This window comes from Lethenteron reissneri, chromosome 18, assembly GCF_015708825.2.
Source record: "Lethenteron reissneri isolate LAM-NWPU_2019-01 chromosome 18, ASM1570882v1, whole genome shotgun sequence".
In the NCBI taxonomy this organism is placed as follows: domain Eukaryota; kingdom Metazoa; phylum Chordata; class Hyperoartia; order Petromyzontiformes; family Petromyzontidae; genus Lethenteron; species Lethenteron reissneri.
In genome coordinates, this window is record NC_083796.1 from 11,598,940 (window position 1) to 11,623,083 (window position 24,144).

Genomic DNA, 24,144 nt, shown 5'->3' on the forward strand with positions numbered 1-24,144 from the left:
TCCAATCAGCGTCATGTCACGTTCTGTGGAGTACCACCTCTTTTTGGGCGATTTCACTCCGGCTGAGAATCGCCCCGAGTGGCCCCATAGACTTACATTAAAAGATGTTTTTTTTCTAACGGGGGCGCTGCAATGCATTCTCTATGGCTTCCGGGAGGGCTCGCCCTAACGTGCTTACGTCATCATACGTGCTTACGTCATCATACGTAAGCACGTTTCATCCAACAATATAATTTGTCGCCACCTAGTGGAATCTTTAATAAAAGAAACTTGAGTGGTTTGTTTTAATAGTGAGTATAGAAACAAACAAGATGTATTGTAAGTGTCACTTTATTTTTCATTAATATTAAAGAAGTGAAGTTGCCTTTACATGCTTAAGCTGTTAATTTATCCATTGCATGGGTGGACCTTATCCTTATCAATCATCCAGACATTTGCCCCCCCCTGAGAGAGTTTGCAGGAGCCGCCACTGGCTGAGGGTAAAGTGTTTATTATAGTCCGGAGGAAACGGTATCCGTGATCACCCTCGATATTTGTGTGTGTGTGTGTATGGATAGGTTCAAGTTCATTTATTAGGTTTAGCCCTGTGAGCCATTCGGCTCTTGAATCGGGTGCAACTGCAACAAACAAAAAACTATAACATGAACAAAAAAACATCTTAAAGTGAATATGTGACTGAGTGCAAACAGAAAATCCAAGAAAAGACAGCAAAATATTGCAGAAAAAAACACCGTACACCAACGCTGTGTGCAAAAATCCTAGCGGGATGCAAGTCAAACAACCAACAACAACCACAAGACAACTTTGATTAAGGCCATCAGTCTTGGAGTGAGCTTGCGGGTACCATGTTCGTTGTTCGTCCCTCGCACATTATCACCGCGAATAAGGGGAGTTTTACTCTACAGTGTTTACAGGCTGGCGTGGAATATAACTGTAGGGAGTGTAATCTTCCAGGGATAGGCAGAAAGCGGCTTTTGTCATTTCCTCCCTAAGCCAGAGGAGAAAATGGTACCAGCTTAGGTCGTGTTACCGATGTATTCGTGCGGCCATCACGTGATGGTTTATAACCATCACGCAAACTCCGGGCATCATCGCAGCAGCAGCTTTTGGCTGCTCGCCGTCAAACAAACAGAGATGGCGGGCGCCGCATCGCACGGCGCTTTCAGATGCGCTTCTGCGGCCATCTGGAACAATCTTCCTTCCGATGTTAGGAAGCCACTGGAGCTATGCACTTTTAAATCATTAAATTTTTTAACTAATTTCCTTAGAACTGCTTATTGTGTTTAGTTTGTCCTGGCCCCCTCACCTCCGATACGTATGGTGCGAATGAAGTTCAACATACATACATACATAAGAGTGAACTACTTGATAAACCCACTAATTTCAAATAGTTACCACATAATTCACTACTTTTTCTTTCGTACGTCTGATGTAGATGTAATTTCACATTCAGGTGGTTAAGGCAGATAACCGCGTCAGAAGCAGCGGAGTGTATCGCTGTGATGTCTCCTTCGGATTTGTGGATCGAGCATTGCATCATTATACGTTGCATGGTGTGTTCAGGGTGACTGCTGTCGCACACTGGAGAGATTTTAATTTTCCATAATTCACCGGTAATTGGTCAGACGAAGACCTAGGAACCACTCCAGTTATGATTACGCCAACTCCGGGTGTAAGCGACCAGCATAGCGCGTGGGACTATCGTGGGAGGCTTCAGTGACCAGAACAGGACATTTGATCAGCACCCAACAACGTTTGTACAGAAGGGAGAGAGAACAAGTAAACCCGTAAAAACAAAGTTTTTCACTATAAATCCGTTATATGCGTGGCATCGGGGTGGCTAGAGTCCTCTCGTCCTCTGGCTTGAGATGGCTGCCACCTATGGGTCAGATGATTGTCTGGCAGCATTAAACAATTGGTAATTAAATATTTAATTGTTTTTCCCTAAACAGTGTAAAATTTTGGAATTTTTTTTCACGAAAATGCATTGTCACGCACAACGAGTCTGTGTGCAAAATGTCAGCTCGATTGGATCACGGGAAGTGGGTTAAAAAACGACCGAAAGATGTGCACGGTCCTAAGCAAGCAAGCAAGCGAACTTAATATAAAGGATTTAAAAATGAAACCCATCGCACGACGTCACCGAGTAGAGCCGTGCGTGCCTCTGGCTGTGAGTCGAGCCACAGAGTGGAATTGCTCAGCAACACGCAAACAGGCCAACGTGGGTGCGGCACGGTTGGCTACTTGCGGTGCTATAGAAGTTCAACATCCCTACGTACTCATAATCAACGTTTTTGTAAATGTTGTAAATGTTGTGGTTTCACGCTTCAACACACCGGTGGGCTAAAGCAGTGAACTATTTGTCTTTTGTCAACGTGACACTTTTTTTTGCTGATTGGCCATGTCGGGTGGTGGAGGGTTACGACACATTTTTAAATAACGCGATCTAAACCCAAAAACGTTCATTGTGAATAATATTGGTCGCGAAAGCCTACGTGTTAAACTGATCCCTACGTACGTACGTAGATGCGGCACTGCACTGCATTTTTCCCGCGGTGAAATGTGCTCGTTCGAGTGAAGCCAGGCAGAATGTTGGAAGCAGTGGCAAGTGTTAGCAGTTGTATCTGTAGGGAGATTTAAGGGGTGATTGAAAAGTCTGTGGCCTGACGAAGAAGTTGGACGAGTAGCCCTGATGATAAAGGGCATGGTCCCTCCGACAGCAATGCTCCCTCGAGAAGCGAAATGCACTCGCTCCATCATCTCGGGTTACATTCGCAGGCCGTTCTATGTCCATCCACTGCTGGATGAGGGCCTCGCCATGCCACGCAGGTCATGGGCGGTTTTTGATCATGCTTCGCTATGCTGGTGAATACGGGTTGATGAAGGTGTGGAACATATATGTGGGAGCATATAAGTAGAGTACAACCATGGGATTAACTGCATTGCCTTTGGCTGCCCCACTACGTAGCTTCATCATCATCATCTATGCACCAGGTAACCAACTCAGAGCAATTATTTGCGTGGCTCCTCAAACCTCCTGTTGAGAGTATTTATATTGTTTCATTTCCACTAGAAGATCGGTTTCTCTGCAAATAATTCTCGAACTATGGAAACACACAGACGGCACTGGAAGTCAGCTCTGCTGGGTCTTGGTTACCTGGGTCGCCGTAGTGGCGAGATGTTAACTACCTCACCTGGTATGCAGGATGTCGTGGGTTTGTTTCGGACCCTGACACCTGCATATACAGTATACATTAAATCCTGGTCCGCTCAGCCAATGGGATTATTGCCCGATATATCATCGACGATGGCCATCCCACGGAGAGGACTCGTCCCTGTCATGGGAATATGGAATGTTTACCACCTGCTCAGGGCCATTAGCAGTAATGAACCCTGTCCCCATTGCTCGTTTGAGCCGGCAGACGCATTGGCTTTAGCGGCTGCGCACGCGCGTGTGTGCTCACACGAGCACAGGTGCTCAAACGCGAGCATTGTTGATGACCCGGGCCTCGCGTGTGAAGTGTGTTGTCTGTTTGTGGTGAAGTGTGGCCGTTTGCCTTTCCCGTGCAGCTTTTGTCTAAAATGTCAGCACGGAAGCCCTCTCCACTGATTCCACAAATCGCCAATTAAGGTTGATCTCTCTGCTGGGTCTCTCCACTGTCAATTATTAATGAGTACATTGGTGGAGACTTTTTTTAAAAGTCAATATCTGCCAACCTTTACAGCACCCGTGCGGTGCATTCATAAGCCTCGGCGTAACCGCGAAGGTTTAACGGTGCTGCTGCTGCTGCTGTTGTGGTGGATTTTCATTTTCAAATTGTTTTTGCTGTTAAATTTTTTAGTTTTTGAATGTGCTCGTTTCGTGTATCCTCCTGTTAACTCTTCCAACCCCCCCCCCCCGCACCTTCCCGTTCGTGCGTGCGTGCATGCGCGCGTGCATGTGTGCGTGCATGTGTGCGTGCATGCTTGCGTGCGTACGCAGTGGGAGGACAAAGGCGGCCTTCATAGCGTGTTCACTCACAGCACTTGCCCCAACCAGTCTATACGGCTACTACGTACCCGGAAAATTGAGTTCGATTCCCGGACCGCGGCTTACATCGGTGTTCCGTGCTCTCTCTGTGCCTGTCTGTATCCGTATTAGTTGCTCATGTGGCACTGATTGAGCTCGCTGTATTCACTTCCTTCTGCTCTCATACAAAGGGCAACGACTCACGGAGAAGGAAGGTGGTGGCGGCGCTCTTGTGTTTGGTGGCTGTGACCGGGATGCCATCGTGTGCGTGCGCTCTTTCCCCCCCAAGCCACATTTTCATTTAAACAACAAAGGAGGCATCTGTTCGGATTTAATTACCAAAAGCGATGACCAAACGGCCACATTCAATCCCTCAGTGCACATGGTGCTGCCACCACCGCCGTTGCTGCTGCTGCTCGCGACTGGACATCCGCTCATTTCGACGGAGACGGAACCCCTCCAACCGGCGGCGCCTCTGAAAGGCACTTTTGTAAACGAGCATTAACATTGATGTACAACTTTTTGTGCGAAAGTCTTCGTTGCTTTTTTTTTGCATTCGAATGAAAAATCTAGGAATTAATAAAGTGAATAAAGGCTCGCGGAGATGGAAATATTTAAACGTCTCACCGCTGCAAATGAAACTGCGAGGGCGACGGGGCTCTGCTCATTTCAGTCGGTGGAAATTCCGTGTCCCTACGCCAGCGATCAGTCTCATGTATGTGTAGAGGTGTATTTGTAAAGGTGTATGGGCACGGATGGGTAACAAACACAAGGGGCGTGGTTATGGCCGTACACAGAGAAGGTGCTCACACCGACGTCCGCACCTGCATCCCCCACGGCCCCCCCCGGGGGCCGATTGCTATTAAAGGTGGTGAGCCGGAGGGCTCGAGGTCGAGTGTTAGCTTTAACCAGTGAAGAGTGAAGACCAGCTAGAGTAGGCCCCGGAACTCCCCTGGCTCGCTGTCCTTGTCAGAGCCGACCGGGGAAAGCCGGTGGCGTGGCCCCGAGAGCCCAGACTGACGTTCTTATAAGAGCCGGTCTGGAGACTCAGGGTGCCGGGATCCCAGCTTGACCAGGGCTGGGATAGGTAGCCTCCCCTAGCTCTGTAGTGGAGGACCTGGGCGTAGGCTAGCCGGGTTAGACGTTGGGTCTCCCTGTTAGACGGTTGAAGGGGCCGATACCCCTTCAAGTGTTGTGTATCCCCGTCTCTGTACATAAGTTGGTGTTAATAAATAAGTGTGCCTCCAACTACGTCGCCCGAGCCTCCTGCAACTTACGACATATGTATGTTGAGCTTCTTTCTCACCGTACGGTCGGAGGTGCGATTAGCATTGTTGTGTCAACTCCCCCAGATCAGGATTTGAACTTAGACCCTTGCTACTGTGAGGAAAGCACACCAGCTACAGCACCACCTGGTTGAATCAATGACTAAATGCTACATCACTTCAGTAAATGTCAACAGTTAGAACTTGAAGTGTTTTGAGTATATATATTTAGATTTATCAACCCACTGAGAATTTAGATTTGGCAATCCACTGTTGGGCGAGGGTCTCCGCATGCTGTGGACGTCGTGGGAGATGTTTGATCATACTTCACCACACCGGTCAGTACAGGGAGCAAGGATATGGGCACATTGAAGTACTGTACAACGATGGATTTGTCTACCCACCACTTTGCCCGTGCAGCCCTTTAGCAACCTGTTTATCTCCCTATCAAGCACTGTACAGGCTCAGAATTTGATTAGCTTGCGGGATATGATGAGACTGTGTGCATTCTGGGTGATTTGGTCATCGGCATGTTTTCGTAAAATATCATAATCGTGATAATTCTGATGAAATAACATTCTGTAAAGATGTAGTTATTTCATCAGTTTCTGTCTTTCTATATTTGTTTTTACGTGCCGTGTCTCGCTGAACGGCAAAGTGACAAAGGTCTTAACTTTGCAATCGAAACGATGACATTTATAATCCTGCTCAGAGGGGTGACTCAAACATGTCCCCACGGAAAGTTGAACTGTGAACGTTTCTCGTTAACCTTTAACGTGGCCCATGGGGTTGTTACTCTTTAAAATTCAAATCAATGAAACCCGGCAGTAGTTATTAAAAGAACATATTGAGCGCTCGATCGTTCGCCAAGTCTGCTACAAGCTGACGCTTTATTATTCCGTAACAGGAGAAGTTTGTTTCACAGCGCGATTCACACCGAACAGAACAAAGGTCTCCATTGATCGTGCATTTTACGTGTAGTTATTTTAACAGGGGCACGAGTCGTACGAGCGTGTAGGCTTGTGATATTTCAGGCGGTTTTTAACCGCACGTGTTTCTTGCCTTTATAAATGTTCCGTAGATTTTTTAATAAATAAATAAAAAACTCTCCTCTCAATCCTTAATTATTTTACGTACATAGGGTCTACATTTTATCCATGTTAAAAAAAAGACTCGCTGAATATCGGTGTTCTCTTTCAAGAAACTTGGCCGATTGTTTTGGTGCGCGGTTTTGTGTCTGGGAGGAGGCAACCTTCTTAAAACTGATCAAGAACGCTGCCTCCACCCACCGGCAAGGGAACCTTGGACGCATCACTGTGGGCGCCACGGTGGCTAGGAGATGTCAACTACCTCGCCTGGTATACAGGAGGTCGTGGATTCGATCCCGACCCCGACGATGCCTTTATATTTGGAGTTTGCGTCTCTCTCTCTCTCTCTCTCCCCGCGGCCACGTGGATTTTTCTCCGAGTCTTCCGGTTTTTTCGCTCCACGTTTAGAATCAACATGTGTTTAGAGTATTTGCTATAAATGTCCATGTGCTAAGCCACTTCGCTGAGCTATTATTTGTGGCCAGGTCACTTCTTAAAAGGGCTGATATAGCTCAGTGGGCTTTACCTGGTAAAAAAAATAGTCTAGTTTTTCGGGTTGATGGCCGCTCTTCGCCAAATGCCTTCGACGCCGTTAACAGCTCTCGTCTCTAACGACAGCTCAAAAAAAATCTCGCAACTCAATGGCTCCCGACTCTGTCTCGAGCCCGATGGTTCGCGCGGTACCCCCACGTTCACATAAACGATCTGCGTCATCAGCATAATCAGCATTTACGTCGCCGTGTCAAACAGGAGGGGGGGGGGGGTGAGGTTGGTGTTGTTCCGCCGACACCCGCACGGCACAAACAGCGGCTGCGCGCCCCTGCATGCTCCGGGGGGGGGGGGGGGGGGGGGGGTGGGGACGGACGGACGCGACTCGGAATCTCACCTGGCAGCCGCTCTTCGCACTGGCGGCCTATGAACTCGGGAGTGCAGTGGCACTTGAGGTTGGTGCCGTCGTTGCTGCTCTCCAGGAAGCAGGTTCCGCCGTTAGCGCAGAAGCCATCGTGGCATTTCTCTCCTGTGTCAAGCCGGGAGGTGGGGGGGGGGGGGGGTGGCAAAGCGGTTAGCGCACCGCCCTCATCAGTTCGATTCCCGGCCACGGCAATCAACCGGCGGCGGTGAGCGTGGTGAATTATGGTCAGGTGACCTATGCAGCGTGGTGAATTATGGTCAGGTGACCCACGCAGCATGGTGAATTATGGTCAGGTGACCCGTGTGCGCGACCCGTGCAGCGTAGGGAAATCTTCGTCCAGCAGTTGACTGACGAAGGTCCGTAAATGACGTTTTTTTTACGTTAATGTTCTGAACCGGTAAATATGAAAACAGGAGGCCTCCCCTCCTCACGGGTCAAGCATTCAGCTCACGTCATCGACATAGATCACTCCGTATTCCCTCCTCACCCCCGCTGTGAAACTTTCATCTGTGCTCGGATTCACGACCGGGAAGAAACGATCAGTTAAAACGCAGCAGCAGCAACAACAGCAACAACAAAGACGGACGCAGCTGTGCTTTTTAAAGCTCTGCTGTTTTTACATCACCTGCGCGGTGGAGAAATAGCAGGTGTTCTCCGATATATTTATTTATCTGAATGTGTTTTGAGCAATCCACATCATCCTGGGTGTGACATTAAGCTGCAACCCGTGACCTAAAAGGAAAACCACACTGTTGACGAAATCAAAGGAGAAGCCACCCCCCTCAACCAATCCTTCCCCAGTTACGCCTAAAGAGCCCTAGTCCCTGAGCGCGGCGACGCGACGTTAAGTGGGATTGGATGGGACGGAGGGAGCTTGAGTCACGGCACCATCTCCCGGGAGAGGACGTCTTACGAAGAAGGAGAGCAACATGGCCTGTACGACGCAGTCACACGAAGCTGCGCCACCGGGCACCCAGACTCACAATCTCAAGGGTTGGGAGTTTAAAATCCCTGCTGGGGGGGTGTTAAATCGACGAGGGGCGGTCCTCAAAGTTCAATCTCCCTTCACAGGGCGCATGTAAAAAAAGAGAAGTTCAGAGGCCACCAACGGACTTGGAGAAACTGGGGCAAGGAGGGAATGAAATAAATTGGGGGACGCCTTTGCCAACAGCAGTGGGAAATTGACAGGCCAACAACAACAACATCCACACGTACTTTCCCACATCTGCTCGAAAACAAGCCTTGCCAATGTCCCATCGGCATAACGTTAACGAGAGCCTCAAAGTGAAAAGTCGCTGTGACCTTTTCGATGTAAAGCTTTCGTGACTGCAGGGATTCATCTTCTTGGTTCTTTCGGTAAAGTCACGTAGAAGGGAAATACTGAAATAAAAAAAATATTATTTTATTTTATTATATTACTTTATTATGTTAAATTTTTATTATTTTATTATTTCCCTTCGCTGTGACCTGCTCTCCCGTGGCTTCAAGTGGCAGGAAGTGACAGGAAGCCCCCGAGTCCTCAGCTCAGCCCTCGAGCTTCCCCTGCACACTGGAGGTGAAGCATCGCCTTGGTGCTCATTCCATTTGTTTTGCGTCCACGTATTTTTCAAAGCGCGCCCGCGTGCTTGCTTAACGGTTATTGAAGACGCTCGCGACGGGTCGACGTGCCCTGATGCTGACGACTAATTTATCGTCCGCAATCGATGAAACGCGCCCGTTGTTGCTTCAATCAGAAACGTTGGCGCACTGAGGTGTGGACGGGCGGCCGGGCGGGCTTGAACCTGCTGAGCTTTGGCCGATGGAACCACATCAGGCCGCTGCTGCCGCTGCTTTTGTTTGTTGTTGAAATGTTCTGACCCCGTGCCCCTGCTGGACAACTGTGAAAAAAGAGCTTCATAGCCCATCGGATTCCTCCCATATAAATGCATTTTCTGACTCTGATTTCAATTGGGCCATCGTTACAGACGTGAGTCGATGCTGACCGAGAGCGCCGACCGCACGTGCTCCACTTTTTCTGCGATTTGATGGAAGCTTCGTCATCGGCGTGCCGCTCTTATTGATCGCGTTCAGCTCCCCCACGAGCCCTCCTACTACCATTGTATTGAATAACAATGATACACTCCTGAACATTTGTTTTGTTGTTGTTATTTTATCGACTTGAAGGGATGACTTGTTGGGCTGAGGGCATTTGGCAGTGTCATCTGCGTGACCTTTAAGTCCACTCACGCTCACACAATGAAGGTGGAAGACTCCGCCAGCGTGAGCCATCGCACACCACTCCTCCACGGATCTGTGCCGTGCAGACGATATGTGAGGGCAATTCCATCCCGTGTCTTCACGTTATCATCATCATCGTCGTCATTAGCCGTGCAAAATCCACTGCTGGATGAAGGCCTTCCCAAGCCAGCCGCCACCCCTCACGATCTCGCGACGTAGCAAATCGATCTGTGACCTGCACACGAGCTGATGACATCGCTCCATCACCCCAGTGGACGTACCCTCTCAAGCGCCCCACTCCTTGGCTGCCACAACGTGATTACTCTCGATCATCATCACATGTAATTAAAATAACTTTTTTCTTCTTGGTTCTGTCCACAGACCTGGTTTTCACCTGAGGACGGCTGCTTGCGTTGTGGCTGAAACGTCGTGAGAATTATTTTATTATGTATTATTTTTATTATTTTATTACTTCCCTTCTACGTGACTTTACCGAAAGAACCAAGAAGATGAATCCCTGCAGTCGCGAAAGCTTTAAATCGAAAAATAAAATTACTTAAAAAAAATCCAGACTAACTTTATCCAGCGGCGGCAGCAGCAGCAGCTGTGTCCGCTGGCAAACGCTCGACCGGCTTTGACCTCGGAACGGGGCTCTCGTCAGCAGTCCGGTTTGTCAAACAAACGCTAGAGCACTCCATCCCCACCGTGGGGCCCCGGCTCTCGCGGAGCATTTTGGACGAAGATCCGCGCGCGCGCCAGTGGAACTCCACGCTGCGTCTTCACAGCGTGAAGACGTGGGCGGCTCTTGTTCCTCTCCCCGCCCCCCCCCCCCGAGGCCGTCGGCCCTTCTTCTTCTACTTCATGCCGGGCTCGGCAAACAATGGGCGGACGTGCCCCGGGTGTCCCCCACGCGCTTTTTGTTTTCCGTAAATAAAGCCGCAGCGATGGGACGCCGACGAGCGCTGACGCACGTCGGCCGGGGAGAGCGAGAGTCCACGCATCGTGCCTCTCGCCGGCCAACAGGTTTCCAACAATTGTCGACCCCTCCCAAATAATGTCACCCCCCCCGCCCCCCCCCCCAAAAAATGTTTTTTCTCGGCATATATACCTACACAACACCCTACATGCAATAGAGTCAGTAGTATCTGCACAAATTTGGGGGGGGGGGGGAGAAGCGGACATCGTTGGGGGCGACGTGGCAGGTGCAAAGCATCGAAAAGCCCTCCGCAGGAGCCAGAAGAAGGCGACCACAGGCCACCGAAATCCTCGTCGTAGAATTCGCCATCGGCAAAGCGGTTGGTCATCACAGTACGAAAGGCAGAGGTCGCAACCGGGTACCCGATACCCGTACCCTACCCGATACCCGGCTACCCGTACCCGGCCGGGTACGGGTACCCGTTTGCGACCCTGGTGCGGCCGGGTACGGGTACGGGTAGACCGTGAGTCACTGGTGAGTAACTGTTTGTCACTCATTTCCCAATGTCTTGTCTCTTCTCACAATTCAAGTTCCTAGAATCAACCCACCCACGCCTGTAACATGGCTTCATCCCAGAGGTCGCAATCAGGTACCCAATACCCGTACCCTACCCGTACCCGGCCGGGTACGGGTAGAGTACGGGTACCCGCTTGCGACCCTGGTGTGGCCGGGTACGGGTAAGGAATCAAAACCCGTTTGCGACCTCTGACGAAAGGTGCTTACAAACGCAGCACAGTATGTGTATCGCCACGTAATTCTACTTGACGTCAGTCCCCAGAATGTAACGTCCCCGTGTTAACCACGGTGTGGATGTCTGCGGTGTGTACGCGATCCGTACCAAGGCTGACCTTGTCTGACCTCTGGGTAGCCTTGTTTGCAAAGCCGGATTAGCCCGTGGGTTATATTGGTGCGAGCATACATACGCAGACGTGTCTGTGTTGTCAACACGCGTTACATAAACAAGGTCTGTTCAGTCCATCAGTCTTTACAGAGCTTTAACTCTACAGAGCAATATTATCAAGTGGCAATTGTTTTACAGAGTAAACACCGGACTGACATTGACATTCTGGGTCTCATGAACAGAGTGAGACTTGTTAAACGAATGCTGGGTTACAGCCCAGAGCTGCTACACAACTCACAACACTCTGCCTCTTCCTCTCTGCCGGTCCACACGCAGAGATGGAGCTCCCTTCAATGTTTATTATCCCAGAGCCTCATAGTTAATTGACAAATGTTCCTTATTTTAACTAAAATTGGCCAAACATTCCAATGCAGGATGCTCATGAAGATAATTGTTGAAGCTCAAGATTTTTTTCCCTCCAGGATACATACAGTAGAGACAACATTTTCATTATCATGTAAGTGGGTGACAGGATTTTTTTCCCCATCACCTCTCTTGCCATTGACAAAAGTCAAGATATAGTTTTATGGATATGCTGTTCCTGCCTTGGGATCGTGTAATTTCCACCATAGGCCCACCACCACCACAGAGATCATCATCAACCGATACTCATCTGAGTAAGCAAAAGTGCCAAACGACTTTGTGGCTGTTGCGATCGATTTTTTCCCCAATCATCTTTACACGGTAGATCAAAGAAATATAACTTCGTGGGAAGCAAAACAATGGTTGTATTCAGAATAAATTCATGGTGATGGTGGTGGGGAAATAATTGTTCCACTACGCCTGCTTTTCTCGCCTAAGTTTGAAAACAACAACAAAACTTGAGTTCCTTCCATTTTGCTTTGTCGTGTCCCAAAAACCGCGTCTGTGGGGATGTCGTAACGCAGGTCGTGAAATGAAACCGGCTCCGTCGGGACTGCCATTTAGAGAAACATTTCCCAAGCCGTGGCCAATGTCATGTGCTTATTTCACTGCTCCCAAAAAAAACAAGTATTAAAGAAATAGGCACACAGAACCGTGGTGGTGGGTGGGTCTGCGTGGGTGGGGGGGGGGCGCTAAGAATTCTGGGAAAGGGCAGCTGCCCAAAAACCGTTGGCACTGCGTGGATAATATTTCTGGCGGTTTGAGACGAGCGGTAGAACGAGGCGTCCGCAAAGTGTTTTGTGCGGAGCGATAGTCCGCTCTTCGTAAACACGAGATCGCGTGGAATTGACGTGACAGTATTTGTACATTCTCGTTCACTGTCGGAGCATCCGGGCGTTGTTCACCAACACGTCGTGGCTTCGCTTTATCAGAAAAAACAAGAGATTCAATGAAACATCGCGTAAAGATGTGATTTGTGACATTGTCTCAAATACAAATATAATGGCAATAATGATTCCAGGCATTTATTTTCGTATTTGTTATGGTGACGCGTATATGATAATAACGCAGTTTATTTATTTTTCCAGGAGAGCCTCGCTTGAGTCTGAAGATACTCTTACAAGGAGGGTCCTGCACTGTAATGTTTGGCCAATTCCTTGGTGGCAAGATGTTATCTCCCTCGCCCGGCATGCAGGAGGTCATGGGTTCGATCCCGATCCTGGTGCCTGCTGTATATTTTGCGTTTGCACGTCTCTCTACCCGTGGTGGTGTGGACTTTCCAGTATTTCCCTCCACATTGAGAATCAACATACGTTTCGTGTGTTTGGGTGCTATAAATGTCCACACGGTAAGCCACTTCGACTATGATTTGTGGCCAGGTCACTTCTGAAAAAGAGCTACACAGCTCAGTGGGCCTTACCTGTTAAAATAAAAAAAGTTTAAGAGTTGAAATAGTGACGTGTATACAGTAAGCGCGGTATTTGTTTAGCCAAGGCTGGCTCTGTTGAGAAGACCCAAAAAGGGGTAGAAACTGGTCGATGCTTTGTTTCCTGTTGTTGCTTAATATAAGTGGTAAAGTCTGGAAGGCCCCCCCCCCCGTCCCCAATACGTGGAGAGGAACAGAAACCTCGCTGCTGCGTTTGTTTTTCGCGGTTGTCATCGTCATCGTCGTCGTCACTGTCGTGTCAGATCACGGAAGCTCGGCGATGTGCCCCGTCGCTCCGCGCACGCACGGAGAGAGGGAAGCGACGTCTAGTTGCGGGGGTCTGCGTCGTTTCAAGCTCGTCGCCACCGACGTCGTTTGCTTTAAACGGCGCTTCGTAGTGGCCCGCGCCGTGCTCTGACCCCGAGTCGTTCGCAAGACCGAGGATGCCGCCCGCCTCTGCGCGGTCACAAGAAATCTGGGACGCGATTGTGGGGGGCAGAGGCAAAATTACATCTCACAGTACCCGGCGTCGCAGAGGCCTGTTGTGCGTGTAAATGTATTTTGTCCTGACCGCTGTATTTTTGCACAAATTATAGCAAAACCCAGACTTTTAATGTCGCGAGAAGATTTACAGATTTCCCAGAATAGCTACCATGAAAGAGGGTGATCCTGGGAAATGCAGGACATGTGGCGACCCTTTTTAAACCACGTCATCCAACTAATTACGTTTAGTTACAAAAACAGCTTTAGACAGAACATCTTTTAACGGGCAGCAAGTTGAGCCTAGGTCGTGGTGAAATAACGTACCGAGTTGGACTAACTGCAGCATTGAACAAAAAAAATAAACAAATCTACAAAAGAGTGACTGGCACTTCCTCTCGCGAAACATGTTTAAAAAAAAATCAGTGTGTTCTTGTGAGCAATATGCTGTACATGGCCCATCCTGATTGGCAAAACCTCTAAAGACGTTCCAGATGGCCTGGAGAGTTAACATTTGGCACAGGTATGGTCACGTTTAGAAACGTGCGGTGAGAGTATTTAGCTGCAATAAATGTCCACGTGGTAAGCCATTTCGTTGAGCTATCATTTGTGGCCAGGTCGCTTCTGAATAAGAGCTATATATAGCTCAGTTGGCCTTAATTGGTCAAATTTAAAAAGTTAGTTAGAAGTCTACGTAGGGTTGCATCTGGTTACAAATGGTAAAATCCAGAACCATAAAAAAACGGACAACGAAAAAAAACACTTTTTGGAGTTTTTTTTTTAAATCTAGGGCGATAAAAGTTCACGTCCTGGAGAGTTAAAAAAATGCTCAGTCCCAAGATGTTGTCGTATATTTGATCACTCAGTGTATTGGGTACTGTTTGGGTGAGTGTGATACTAAATCAAATTTCAAAGAGTAAGTAAAGCTCACTGACAACCAGCTACTCGTAAAGTAGAAAAAATAAATCTCGAGATGTGCTTTGATTTCTCCCAGCTGGGCCAAATCTCATTGTCAAAAGCTCTGTTTGTGATAACTCATCAATTATAAAAGCCCGGCGTTCCGTTTTTCACTAAATGATAAAGATTCTTTCAGAAAGCCTGCATCTAAAAGTTATAGAAAAAGGAACCACCCCCGCCCCCCGCCAGATGTAGGGGGCGGGGTAGAAAGTTCATCCAACAGGTTTCCAAAAATGATCGACCTCCATAAAAAAAGAAATGTATTTTCTAGGAATATACACCGACACACCCTACATACAATATACACCTACACACCCTACATACAATATACACCTACACACCCTACATACAATATACACCTACACACCCTACATACAATAGCCAGTCGTATCTGCCCACATTGGGGGGGAGGGGGTGGGAAGAAGACATCAGTGGGGGCTACAGGCGAGATTCAAAGTGCAGAGAACCCCTCCGCAGTTCAAAAATAACAACAACAACAAGAAAATCCTTCATCTCCTACACGTGGAAGACAACGAGTCGACTCACGCAATCATCTCTTGCGAATCGGTCTCGGCCGAGCCAACTCCTTGCCATGGGTGACGGTTCAGGCTCACAATCCGCAATGTTTGGAGGCACGGTATCAATCCCGTTTGCATGAGCGGGTTTCATCCCAAGTGGGTTGCCACTGGATCTGTGTTTTCGTTCACGTACAGCCAGTGGCTGCGTACATGATGGCTCGTCTCGCGTGCTATTGCCGTGTTCGTTACGGACATCAACAGCTGTTGGCTCTCTTACGACATCTGAAGACAGTCCTCATCCGACTGTGCTTCCTTCAGCTGTTCACGCACAAAGACAAAGACCCCCCGTGTAGCCTTGATAGACTGTTGGGACATGTGCTGCTAGCGAGTGGCAACCAATGAAGGAAGGGCACGGCACACGAGGGGGCGGGTGGTCAACACCACGCCCGGCCGCCTTTGTCTCTCGCGTGGCGATGTTCGCACACACAACAGCAACACGCATATATGCCACGACACCCCCTTACCCATGGCAAGACCTTCAACAAACAATACTTTTTAAAAAAGAAAACGCAGATACGGATAAATATTGCCCTGCTTTTATGTGATGCTGCAAGTACCGCGGGCACGACGGGAACCCCACGCAACAATCCTTGGAGAGATGTCCGTGGATGATGGGAGGGGGTGGTGGTGGTAGGGGTGTCATCATTGACCTCGTGCCGGGGATTTTCAGGCGTAATCTTGAAGCTCCCGAGAACGCCCGAATTTAATGCATCGCAACAGCAGCGACAACAAACAGACCACGCACGCAGTGGTTTGCTCACAATAACCGGATCGCAGTGCTCGTCGATTAGGAAATGTTAATCTGCTTCGTGAGCTTACACTCGCGACACGACGGGGCACAAAGGGGGGGGGGGGGGTCTTGTTGTCATCGTGTTAAGTTGGTTAACCGCGTGCAGCCCCATACAAACATGGGGAGTTTAAAAAATGTTTTTATGACTACTACTGTACTCAAATGATGTTAGTTTAATAAACACGCGATCTTGGCATGTAACATTCTGGCATTTTCTGAGGTTACTGTGGGACCACGTCTCTCAATACTGTTGGACATTCAGTTTGCGCGCACGAACACACACACGCACACACACACGCACGCACACACACACGCACGCGCACGTGTTTCATGCACTTCCTGTACTCTATCAGTGCCAGATAAAGGCGCAGCCCTGCAATTACTCGCTCGTGCCACCGCTTGACACAGTCAAGGTCTCCTCCACGGCAAGGGGGGCCCATGGGAAGAGAAGCCCCCCCTTCCCTTCCCCACCTCCTTACAGCACAGGCGTCTAAGGAAGAGGTTGGCAGTGCCCACTCACTCTTTGCCCCATCGCACGCGACCCGCCGGTCACAGAGCGGCCGTGGCTCTTACCCAGCATTGTACCGCCGCGTTGGATGGACACGGGACCGGTGGAAATTGAGAAAAATCGCGCTTCGTGTTCAGCTGCCGCGCCCGGAGATTGAAGCCTTTTGACGTCCGGCGTGTTAACCATTACGCAGCGGCAGTAAAGTATAAACCCGTCGTTCGGTAAAGTCACGTAGAAGGGAAATAATAAAAAAGAGTATTTTTTATTATTTTATTATTTCCATTCTACGTGACTTTACTGAAAGAACCAATAATATGAATCCCTGCAGTCACGAAAGCTTTAAATCGAAGTATAAACCCGTCGTTCCGGCACTTTGCACGTCATGGAAGCGATGTGTTGACTCGTGCGACATTTGTTCAAAGTTTGCGCCTGAGTGTTATCATCGTTTGCGCCAGACGTTATTAGTTAACTACCGTATTTAATTGCGTTCTGAGCTTTCGGTCGTGATGTGACGATACATTTTAAAGACGGAACAACGCGCGCGCGCACGTGTCACCAACGCGTCGTAACGTGCGCATCACGAAGCGAGTAAAAACTCAAACCATCAAGAGGCGCCGACACCATGCTTGACCCTTGCACGCACATCGAGCGACAGGAACGAAGATGCCGCGTGGATCGGAGAACGCACGCGAACGAATTAAGATGATTTAGCAAAAAAATAAGGAGAAACTTCATTCGAACGTCGGTGTGCGCCAGGTCACTGTCGCCGCGAGCGTAGGTCGCGGCTGGCCGCTTTGGTCAAGAATCGTTGACGGATGACGGCGAACGGGATGGAAGGCGGAGACATGTGAGATCGTCTCGTGTCCAGGATTATTGTCACATCGCAGGATGATCACGCGAGACAGCCTGAGGAGGAGGCCTCTATGCAGCAGTGAATTAACCGTGGCTGGTGACAATGGTGATGATGATCCAAACACGGATTACTAAGTGGAGCATGCTCGTTCCACGCGCCTACAGAGCTCGAGACAAAACAAGAACTGCTTGACAACAACAACAACAACATCTGTATTCTTGGTTCTTTCGGTAAAGTCACGTAGAAGGGAAATCATAAAATAATTTAATATTTTTTATATTTTTTTATTTTATTATTTCCCTTCTACGTGACTTTACCGAAAGAACCAAGAATATGACTCCCTGCAGTCACGAAAGCTTTAAATCAAAAACAACAATATCTGTTTAAAGACACGTCATCATCACTGCAGCCATGCGATCACCCACACTTGCAAGAACGACACTGAGTGATGTCGATCAAAGTTGGACACGCGTCGTTCTCACCGAGGCTTCCACAGAGCGCGGCTGCAAGCCAGATGACGAAGATGCTGCTGCTGCTGATGGGGATCTTCATCTCGGCGGAGATCCACGACCCAAGCAGACAGAGGTCCCCACACGCGCGCGGTCTGTCCGTCTGTCTGCGAGTGCGTCTGCAGTGTGCGCACACAGACAACAACACACTTCACTGGCTGCGCTGCTGATGATGCGGCTGTGTGAGTAAGGCAGGCAGGGAGGGAATGGATTTGGCTTAAGGGGAGAGAGGGGCGGATCGCAGAGAGGGCGGAGGGAGGGACAGGCACGGCCGAGGCGCTTCTTTCACTTCTGGTTTTAAAGAAGGCGACTTCGGAAATGTCCAACGCGCGCGCTCCGTCTGAATAACAAAGACAATAAACATCCCACCCATCTCACCCCACCCCCACCCTCTGTTGTGTAACGCCCCCCCCCCGCCCCCCCTTTGTCAGTCGCTCCACTCGTCGACTCGTGGACGGTGTCCATGGGGTGGATGGCTCCTGTGACTTCAGTGCGCCGGTCATTGCGGAGCGGTGAAGGGAGGGCGGGCAAAGGTGCAGGCCCTGCAATTACCTGTCCGCGCCGCTGCTGGCCTTAAGGATCGCCACGAGAGGGATGGGGGCATTTGGTCTACTTTTACGCGCTTGGACTTTACGTCTTGGGACACGTGGGAGGATCCCATACCCCGCAATGCGTTGCTAATTGGAGTGCACTAACTTATACTGCGGGGTGGACAGAGGCATTGGGGGCCGTCCATAAATGACGTCACGCGGGTTTGGGCGATTTTTGACCCCCCCCCCCTTCGTCACACGGCGTCACAAAAAGTCAGACCCCCCCCCCTCAAATATGACGTCACAAAGCTCGCCCCCCCCCCCCAAAAATAAAACATGCTTCAAATCGCTTTAAACTATTGCCATTGTAGTGCGTATTTAATGTGGCGCTGCACTCCGATGTTGTAGGAGAAAACATTTATTAAAAAGTCAATTTAATTAAGTAGAACGTCACACATCGTCACAAATGTATGACCCCCCCCCACTAGGTGCGTGACGTCATTTATGGACGGCCCCTTGGGGGAGGGTGGTGTGGTGGTCAAGAAACTTGTCCCTTGTTGCTACTGCCGCGCCGGGAGAAAGAACTGGTTGACCTCTTCATTGTAAGCCCAGTGTGCCGCTCGCCATTGCACCACGGCAACTTTGCCGACGAGAGGGAGGAGGGTTCAGCACCGGTTCGGTTCATATTCTTGGGTTTTTTCGGTAAAGTCACGTAGGTAAAAAATTAAAAATTAAAATTAATAAAAGTAGAATAAAATAAAAATCACGACGTTTCAGAGGCAACACAAGCTTCCGTCTTCAGGTGGAACCGTCACAGCCACGCTTGCTGTATCAAGTAAATGAGATTCGGTTACCAATCGCCACCGATGCGAGCCGTGGCCGGGATTCGAACTTAGGGTACCCGAGGAGTCGAGCGGAGCGCTCGAACGACAGCTCAAGACGCTGTGACTCCACGCGTCTTCCTCTAACCTCAAAATCGCAACCCACCACGCGAGCCAGCCAGCGAGCCAGCCAGCCAGACAAACTTTTTTTTTGGAAAAGAAAATAGCATTATGTAAATGCATTGAGCGCATTGTAAGTAAACAGCGGCGGTGTTAGCATCGTAACGCGTGACTCACAGTCACGAAGCACGACGAGTTTCGAATCCACAGCCTAACCCATCCCTGCGGGGTCAGTAAATAGAGCGCCACTCTCTGTCGCGTGCGTGTGTGAAGTCAGCGGTAATTGTCCCTGGGTAAAGATGTGTTGTTACCCGCTGTTAGGAATGTGGAACTTCCACTTCTATCGATGTGCGCTGTGGCCGCGAATCGAGCGCATGCCGTTGGGTTGCTAGCGCAGCGCGCGGAACAGCGCACTGCGTCAACGCTCCACCACAACATTTGTTGTCGTGTTGTAAACTTTGCCATTTCATTTTTTTTCTCTCTCTCTCTCTCCCTCTCTCTTTCTTGTTGAACGTTGCCAGAACGGGAACGTGACGTCAAACGAAGATTTGTATTCCAGCTGACAGAAGTGCGTGGCCCGCTCGTCTCGCTTTGCGACGGAGGACGCAGGCGACCTTTCACGATTTGGGGAGAGATGGCCACCACCCCCCCCCCCAACTTTTCCGGACAAATAATCACGAGGAGCAGCTGCCCAGGACATCACAATGAGCATGCCGCGTTAGAGTAACGTGGAATTATCATCGCTGCCTCGGGCGACGCCAATTGAGAGGTTCCACTGGCCACTACTTGTTTGTATTTTTGTTAAATCTCACTTTGTAAGCAAACAACATTAACGTGCACACGTGATATTGGCGCTTGAGGAGTTGAGTTGTTTGTGTTTGTTACCCTTTTCTAACGGTCAATATGCTGGTGGCTCGCTCTGCACAGTTCGCTAATCCCCACGCGTTCCGCATCCCGTCTCTCGGTGTCAGTGCAGGCGTGAACATTTCCGTTCTGCTTGGCACTACTTCGCTTTTGCTCCAACTTCTTTTGGCAAAGCCATTTCCCCTTCCTTCATCTATGAGTCACAGCGGGCAGGCAACGCTTCAATTGAGCCCATGGGCTCAAGTCCAGGAAGGGTTCTGGCCTCTATGAACATCGGGTACTTCGCTCGCAATGGTTCGAGCGAGGCCTGTTGAAACGCTCATCACACCGGGCAAGGGCTTGCTCGTTATAGAACGAAATCTTGCTGATGAGATGCACTCTCAGACGAAGGTCACGGACTGTTTTGTTTAATAAAAAAAACTACTCGCGTAAAGAAAAAAGATAAATGTGGGAGGAGGAGGCGGTTGTGTATTTTGTGATGAAATTGGACTCTCAAGTTGATGATCTCAGCCCGATCAACGATGGCTGCACACGCAAAATAACACACTTTGTTTTGCAATTAATTTTGGCAAAACTCCAGCTCGGTGAATGAAACGTCTCAGTTTTTCCTGTGGCAATGTCATAGCAGAGTGTGTGGGAGAGTGCACGCACCCTCCCACCACCCCCAATGTGCGAAGGATGCAACAGGCCACTTAAATGATGTTTCGGAAGTCCCATTCAAAATATTTATTTTGCAGACATTCTCTGCACTAATTCACTCCGGTCACTCGCTTAATGCCGGCCAGTTACTTCCCTTCGCTACGACCGTGCCGACTGTTCCCCTGAACCTCCCTTCTTGATCCTTCCACCCGTGCCGAGGCCTCAGTCTACCACAGGCTGGCCGGTGTTGTCTCATCCACGCTGCGTTCAACCACCACACGGCACAAAAGACAAAGATCCCCCGTGTAGCCTTAACAGACTGTAGGGGCAAGTGCTGTTAGCGAGTGGCATCTATGAAGGCCGGAACGGTACAGTGGCGATGTTTACACACTGCGTCAGGTACTCATTTTGAGGCTGAGTCGACCTAGGGGAGGCACAGGAACGGTTCAGATAAATCGTCACTGATGTTGGCCGTGAGCGGGAATCCAACCCGGGTTGCCGGGTTCGTAGCGCAGCGCGCTAACCGCTGCACCACCGCTCCCACAGGTCTCACTAACTCACTCACCCACTCACTCAGTCGCTCGCCTCCTCATCAAACTCACCACACCGCAGGTCACACACACGTTTGTCTTTCTGCTTCTTCCCTCGCCACTGCTCCACGGCGCAATCCCCCCGAGCTCTTCATAACGGTGGAGGACCTCGCTCGACTCGGGACGAGTGCGAGCGACGTCTGTGGTGTTCTAGAAACGTCTGACAGCGCTGTTTGTCGCCGGCCGCTTGATGCTTGGGGCCTTTGGGGTCCCGAGCTTAGCGACTAATAAGTATTATTCTTTGGTTTTTTCGGTAAAGTCACGTATAAAAATAAAATAATAAATTAAATAATAGCATACGACGTTTCGATTGCAACACAAGCAATCATCATCAGGTATAATGAAATAGCGACATAGAATATAACCAGAAAACTATAGACAGACATATAAGCAGACAGATATCACCAAGATACATAGAGAGAGCAACCCAGGTACAGAGAGAGGTGATCGTCTCTGTGGGGTGGCCTTAAATAGACAGAGGGGGGCGGAGGCAGAGAGAGGGAGGGGGTAGGGAAAACATTTACATGTCAATGAGTACGAAGGGAGGGGAGTAAGGTAAGCAGGCTTAGAGGGAGACAGAACAAGAAACCCAGAGAGAGAGAAAAAGGTAAACTTGGAACTTCCCCGTAGAAGTGGTTCTGGGTTTCTTGTTCTCTCTCTCTCTGCCTGTATATTTAGTGTAATTTTCTCTGTCTACACTCGTTTTGTATCGTTCTTAGGTTCTGCTCTGTCTGTGTGTCTCCGTTCCTCTTTTTTTTATGTTTTGTCTATCTTTGGAATTTTCACACTTAAATTCTAACTTAGCAATCTTTGAAATACGTAATCGACCAGGCAATGCGTTAATTGTGTGTTGACCGACTCTCTGTGTCGTTTTACATAACATTTCGATACTTTTCTAGGTTATTTAATTTAGTGTGTTCTGTCTCCCTCTAAGCCTGCTTACCTTACTCCCCTCCCTTCGTACTCATTGACATGTAGATGTTTTCCCTACCCCCTCCCTCTCTCTGCCTCCGCCCCCCTCTGTCTATTTAAGGCCACCCCACAGAGACGATCACCTCTCTCTGTACCTGGGTTGCTCTCTCTATGTATCTTGGTGATATCTGTCTGCTTATATGTCTGTCTATAGTTTTCTGGTTATATTCTATGTCGCTATTTCATTATACCTGATGATGATTGCTTGTGTTGCAATCGAAACGTCGTATGCTATTATTTAATTTATTATTTTATTTTTATACGTGACTTTACCGAAAAAACCAAAGAATAATTCCTGCAGTCACGAAAGCTCCAAAATTAAGATTGACTAATAAGTAATATTTTAAAAAACTTTTTTTAAACACGCTATTATGACATGTGCTAGTAATGGAAGAACTCCACGACTCCAGGAACTGGCCCCGAAGCTTGCCATAACGTAAGGGGGCCGTGGCCAATTACAGCCAACGTCAGTTGACCGTGTGACAATTAGATCCAAGCCGAAACATAACATGTAAAAAAAATGTTTCAATTGTTTTTTCTATGATACAATATAGTATCGTCATCACTATGACATAAGTATACCAAGTTTGCAGTCGATACCACATTGGGAAGTGGGTTAAAATTGAGTTACAAGATTTGAGGATACAACAACGACAACAACAACAACAGAGAGAGTGAGTTAATAAGAAGTGTGTAAAAACAAACAAAACACACGGAGCGAACCGCTGTTGCGAGATTTCCAAATGGATTCTCCGTCTCATGGCGCGGTGCCGACAGCAGCGATCGAATCCATTGGGACGAGGTGAGGTGGAGGGAAGAGGAACGACCAAATAATTCTTCAAATCTACGTATTTTTTCGTGAACCAATCATTTAATTCATTTCACAAAACACAGCCTTAGGCGTTGTACAGCAGTGTCGTTAAAAAAAAATTGACGGACAGCCTTTATACATTAATGGGAGGAGCACTCTGCTGGCGTGACTCAGGGCGTCGAGTTGCGGCAGCTGACGTGCTAATGTGTACTTTGCGGGGTGTTTAAAGTACGGGGGGGGGGATAAGTTTAATGGGCTAACAAACTCCCCCGCCGTCTGACGTCTCCCTTAAGGCCACGGTCTTTCTGTCTTCAGACTCGGGGCTGGGCGGGCGAAATTGCGCAATTCGAGGTGTGATGTTCGATTGCGAATGTTCTTTCATTATAGACCGCAACTCACATGGTCGTGAACGGATATCGTTTATAAAGAAGAACATTGTAAAAGAGATAACGAATCTCAATGGGTCATCCTGGTTAAAAGACATTGCCATCATTATCTACGTGCACAGGAGATTATACATCTCCATGAGTGTCCATGTGGTTAAATAAAGAACGTCGGTGACCGATGGATCCGATAGGGCATTGAGACCCAAAACGATGCACGCGCATGTGCGGTGCGTTTATCAATCCACTGCTGGATGTGGCATTTCGCACGCCTTGTGGGGTTACTTGACCATACCTCACCTTCCCAGTGAAGGCAGGAAGCATGCGCGTGGGCGCAAACAGTAGAGAAGGATGTCGTGTAACTCAGGCATATTTATCCGGCTAACTAGGTAAGCAAATTGGAGCAAAGAGTTCCTGGCACAGACAATTTCCACTTCCAATAAACTCGTGCTTTGGGCTCCTTAAACAGCTTGGCCGAACACTAAGCTGTGTGCAGAGATAGTGACGTAACAACTGGCTGCGTAATGAGCTGCCTGGCTGAGTGGGTAGTCCATTGTCTGGCTAGCTGACAGGCTGGTGAT

General features: G+C 48.9%; 1 protein-coding gene across 1 annotated transcript in view; it reads right to left on the minus strand.

Annotated features, from left to right (window-relative positions):
• The window catches only part of LOC133343873 (EGF-like repeat and discoidin I-like domain-containing protein 3), a 44,318-nt gene extending 26,265 nt beyond the window's left edge, over positions 1-18,053 (minus strand). Inside the window, exons 1-2 of the mRNA XM_061553818.1 lie at positions 17,807-18,053; positions 7,249-7,380 (exon numbers count right to left, since the gene is read on the minus strand). Of these exons, the coding sequence (XP_061409802.1) occupies positions 7,249-7,380; positions 17,807-17,876 (202 nt within the window). The 5' untranslated portion in view covers positions 17,877-18,053. The remainder of the gene's footprint in view (positions 1-7,248; positions 7,381-17,806) is intronic.
• Positions 18,054-24,144: the final 6,091 nt, after the last annotated feature.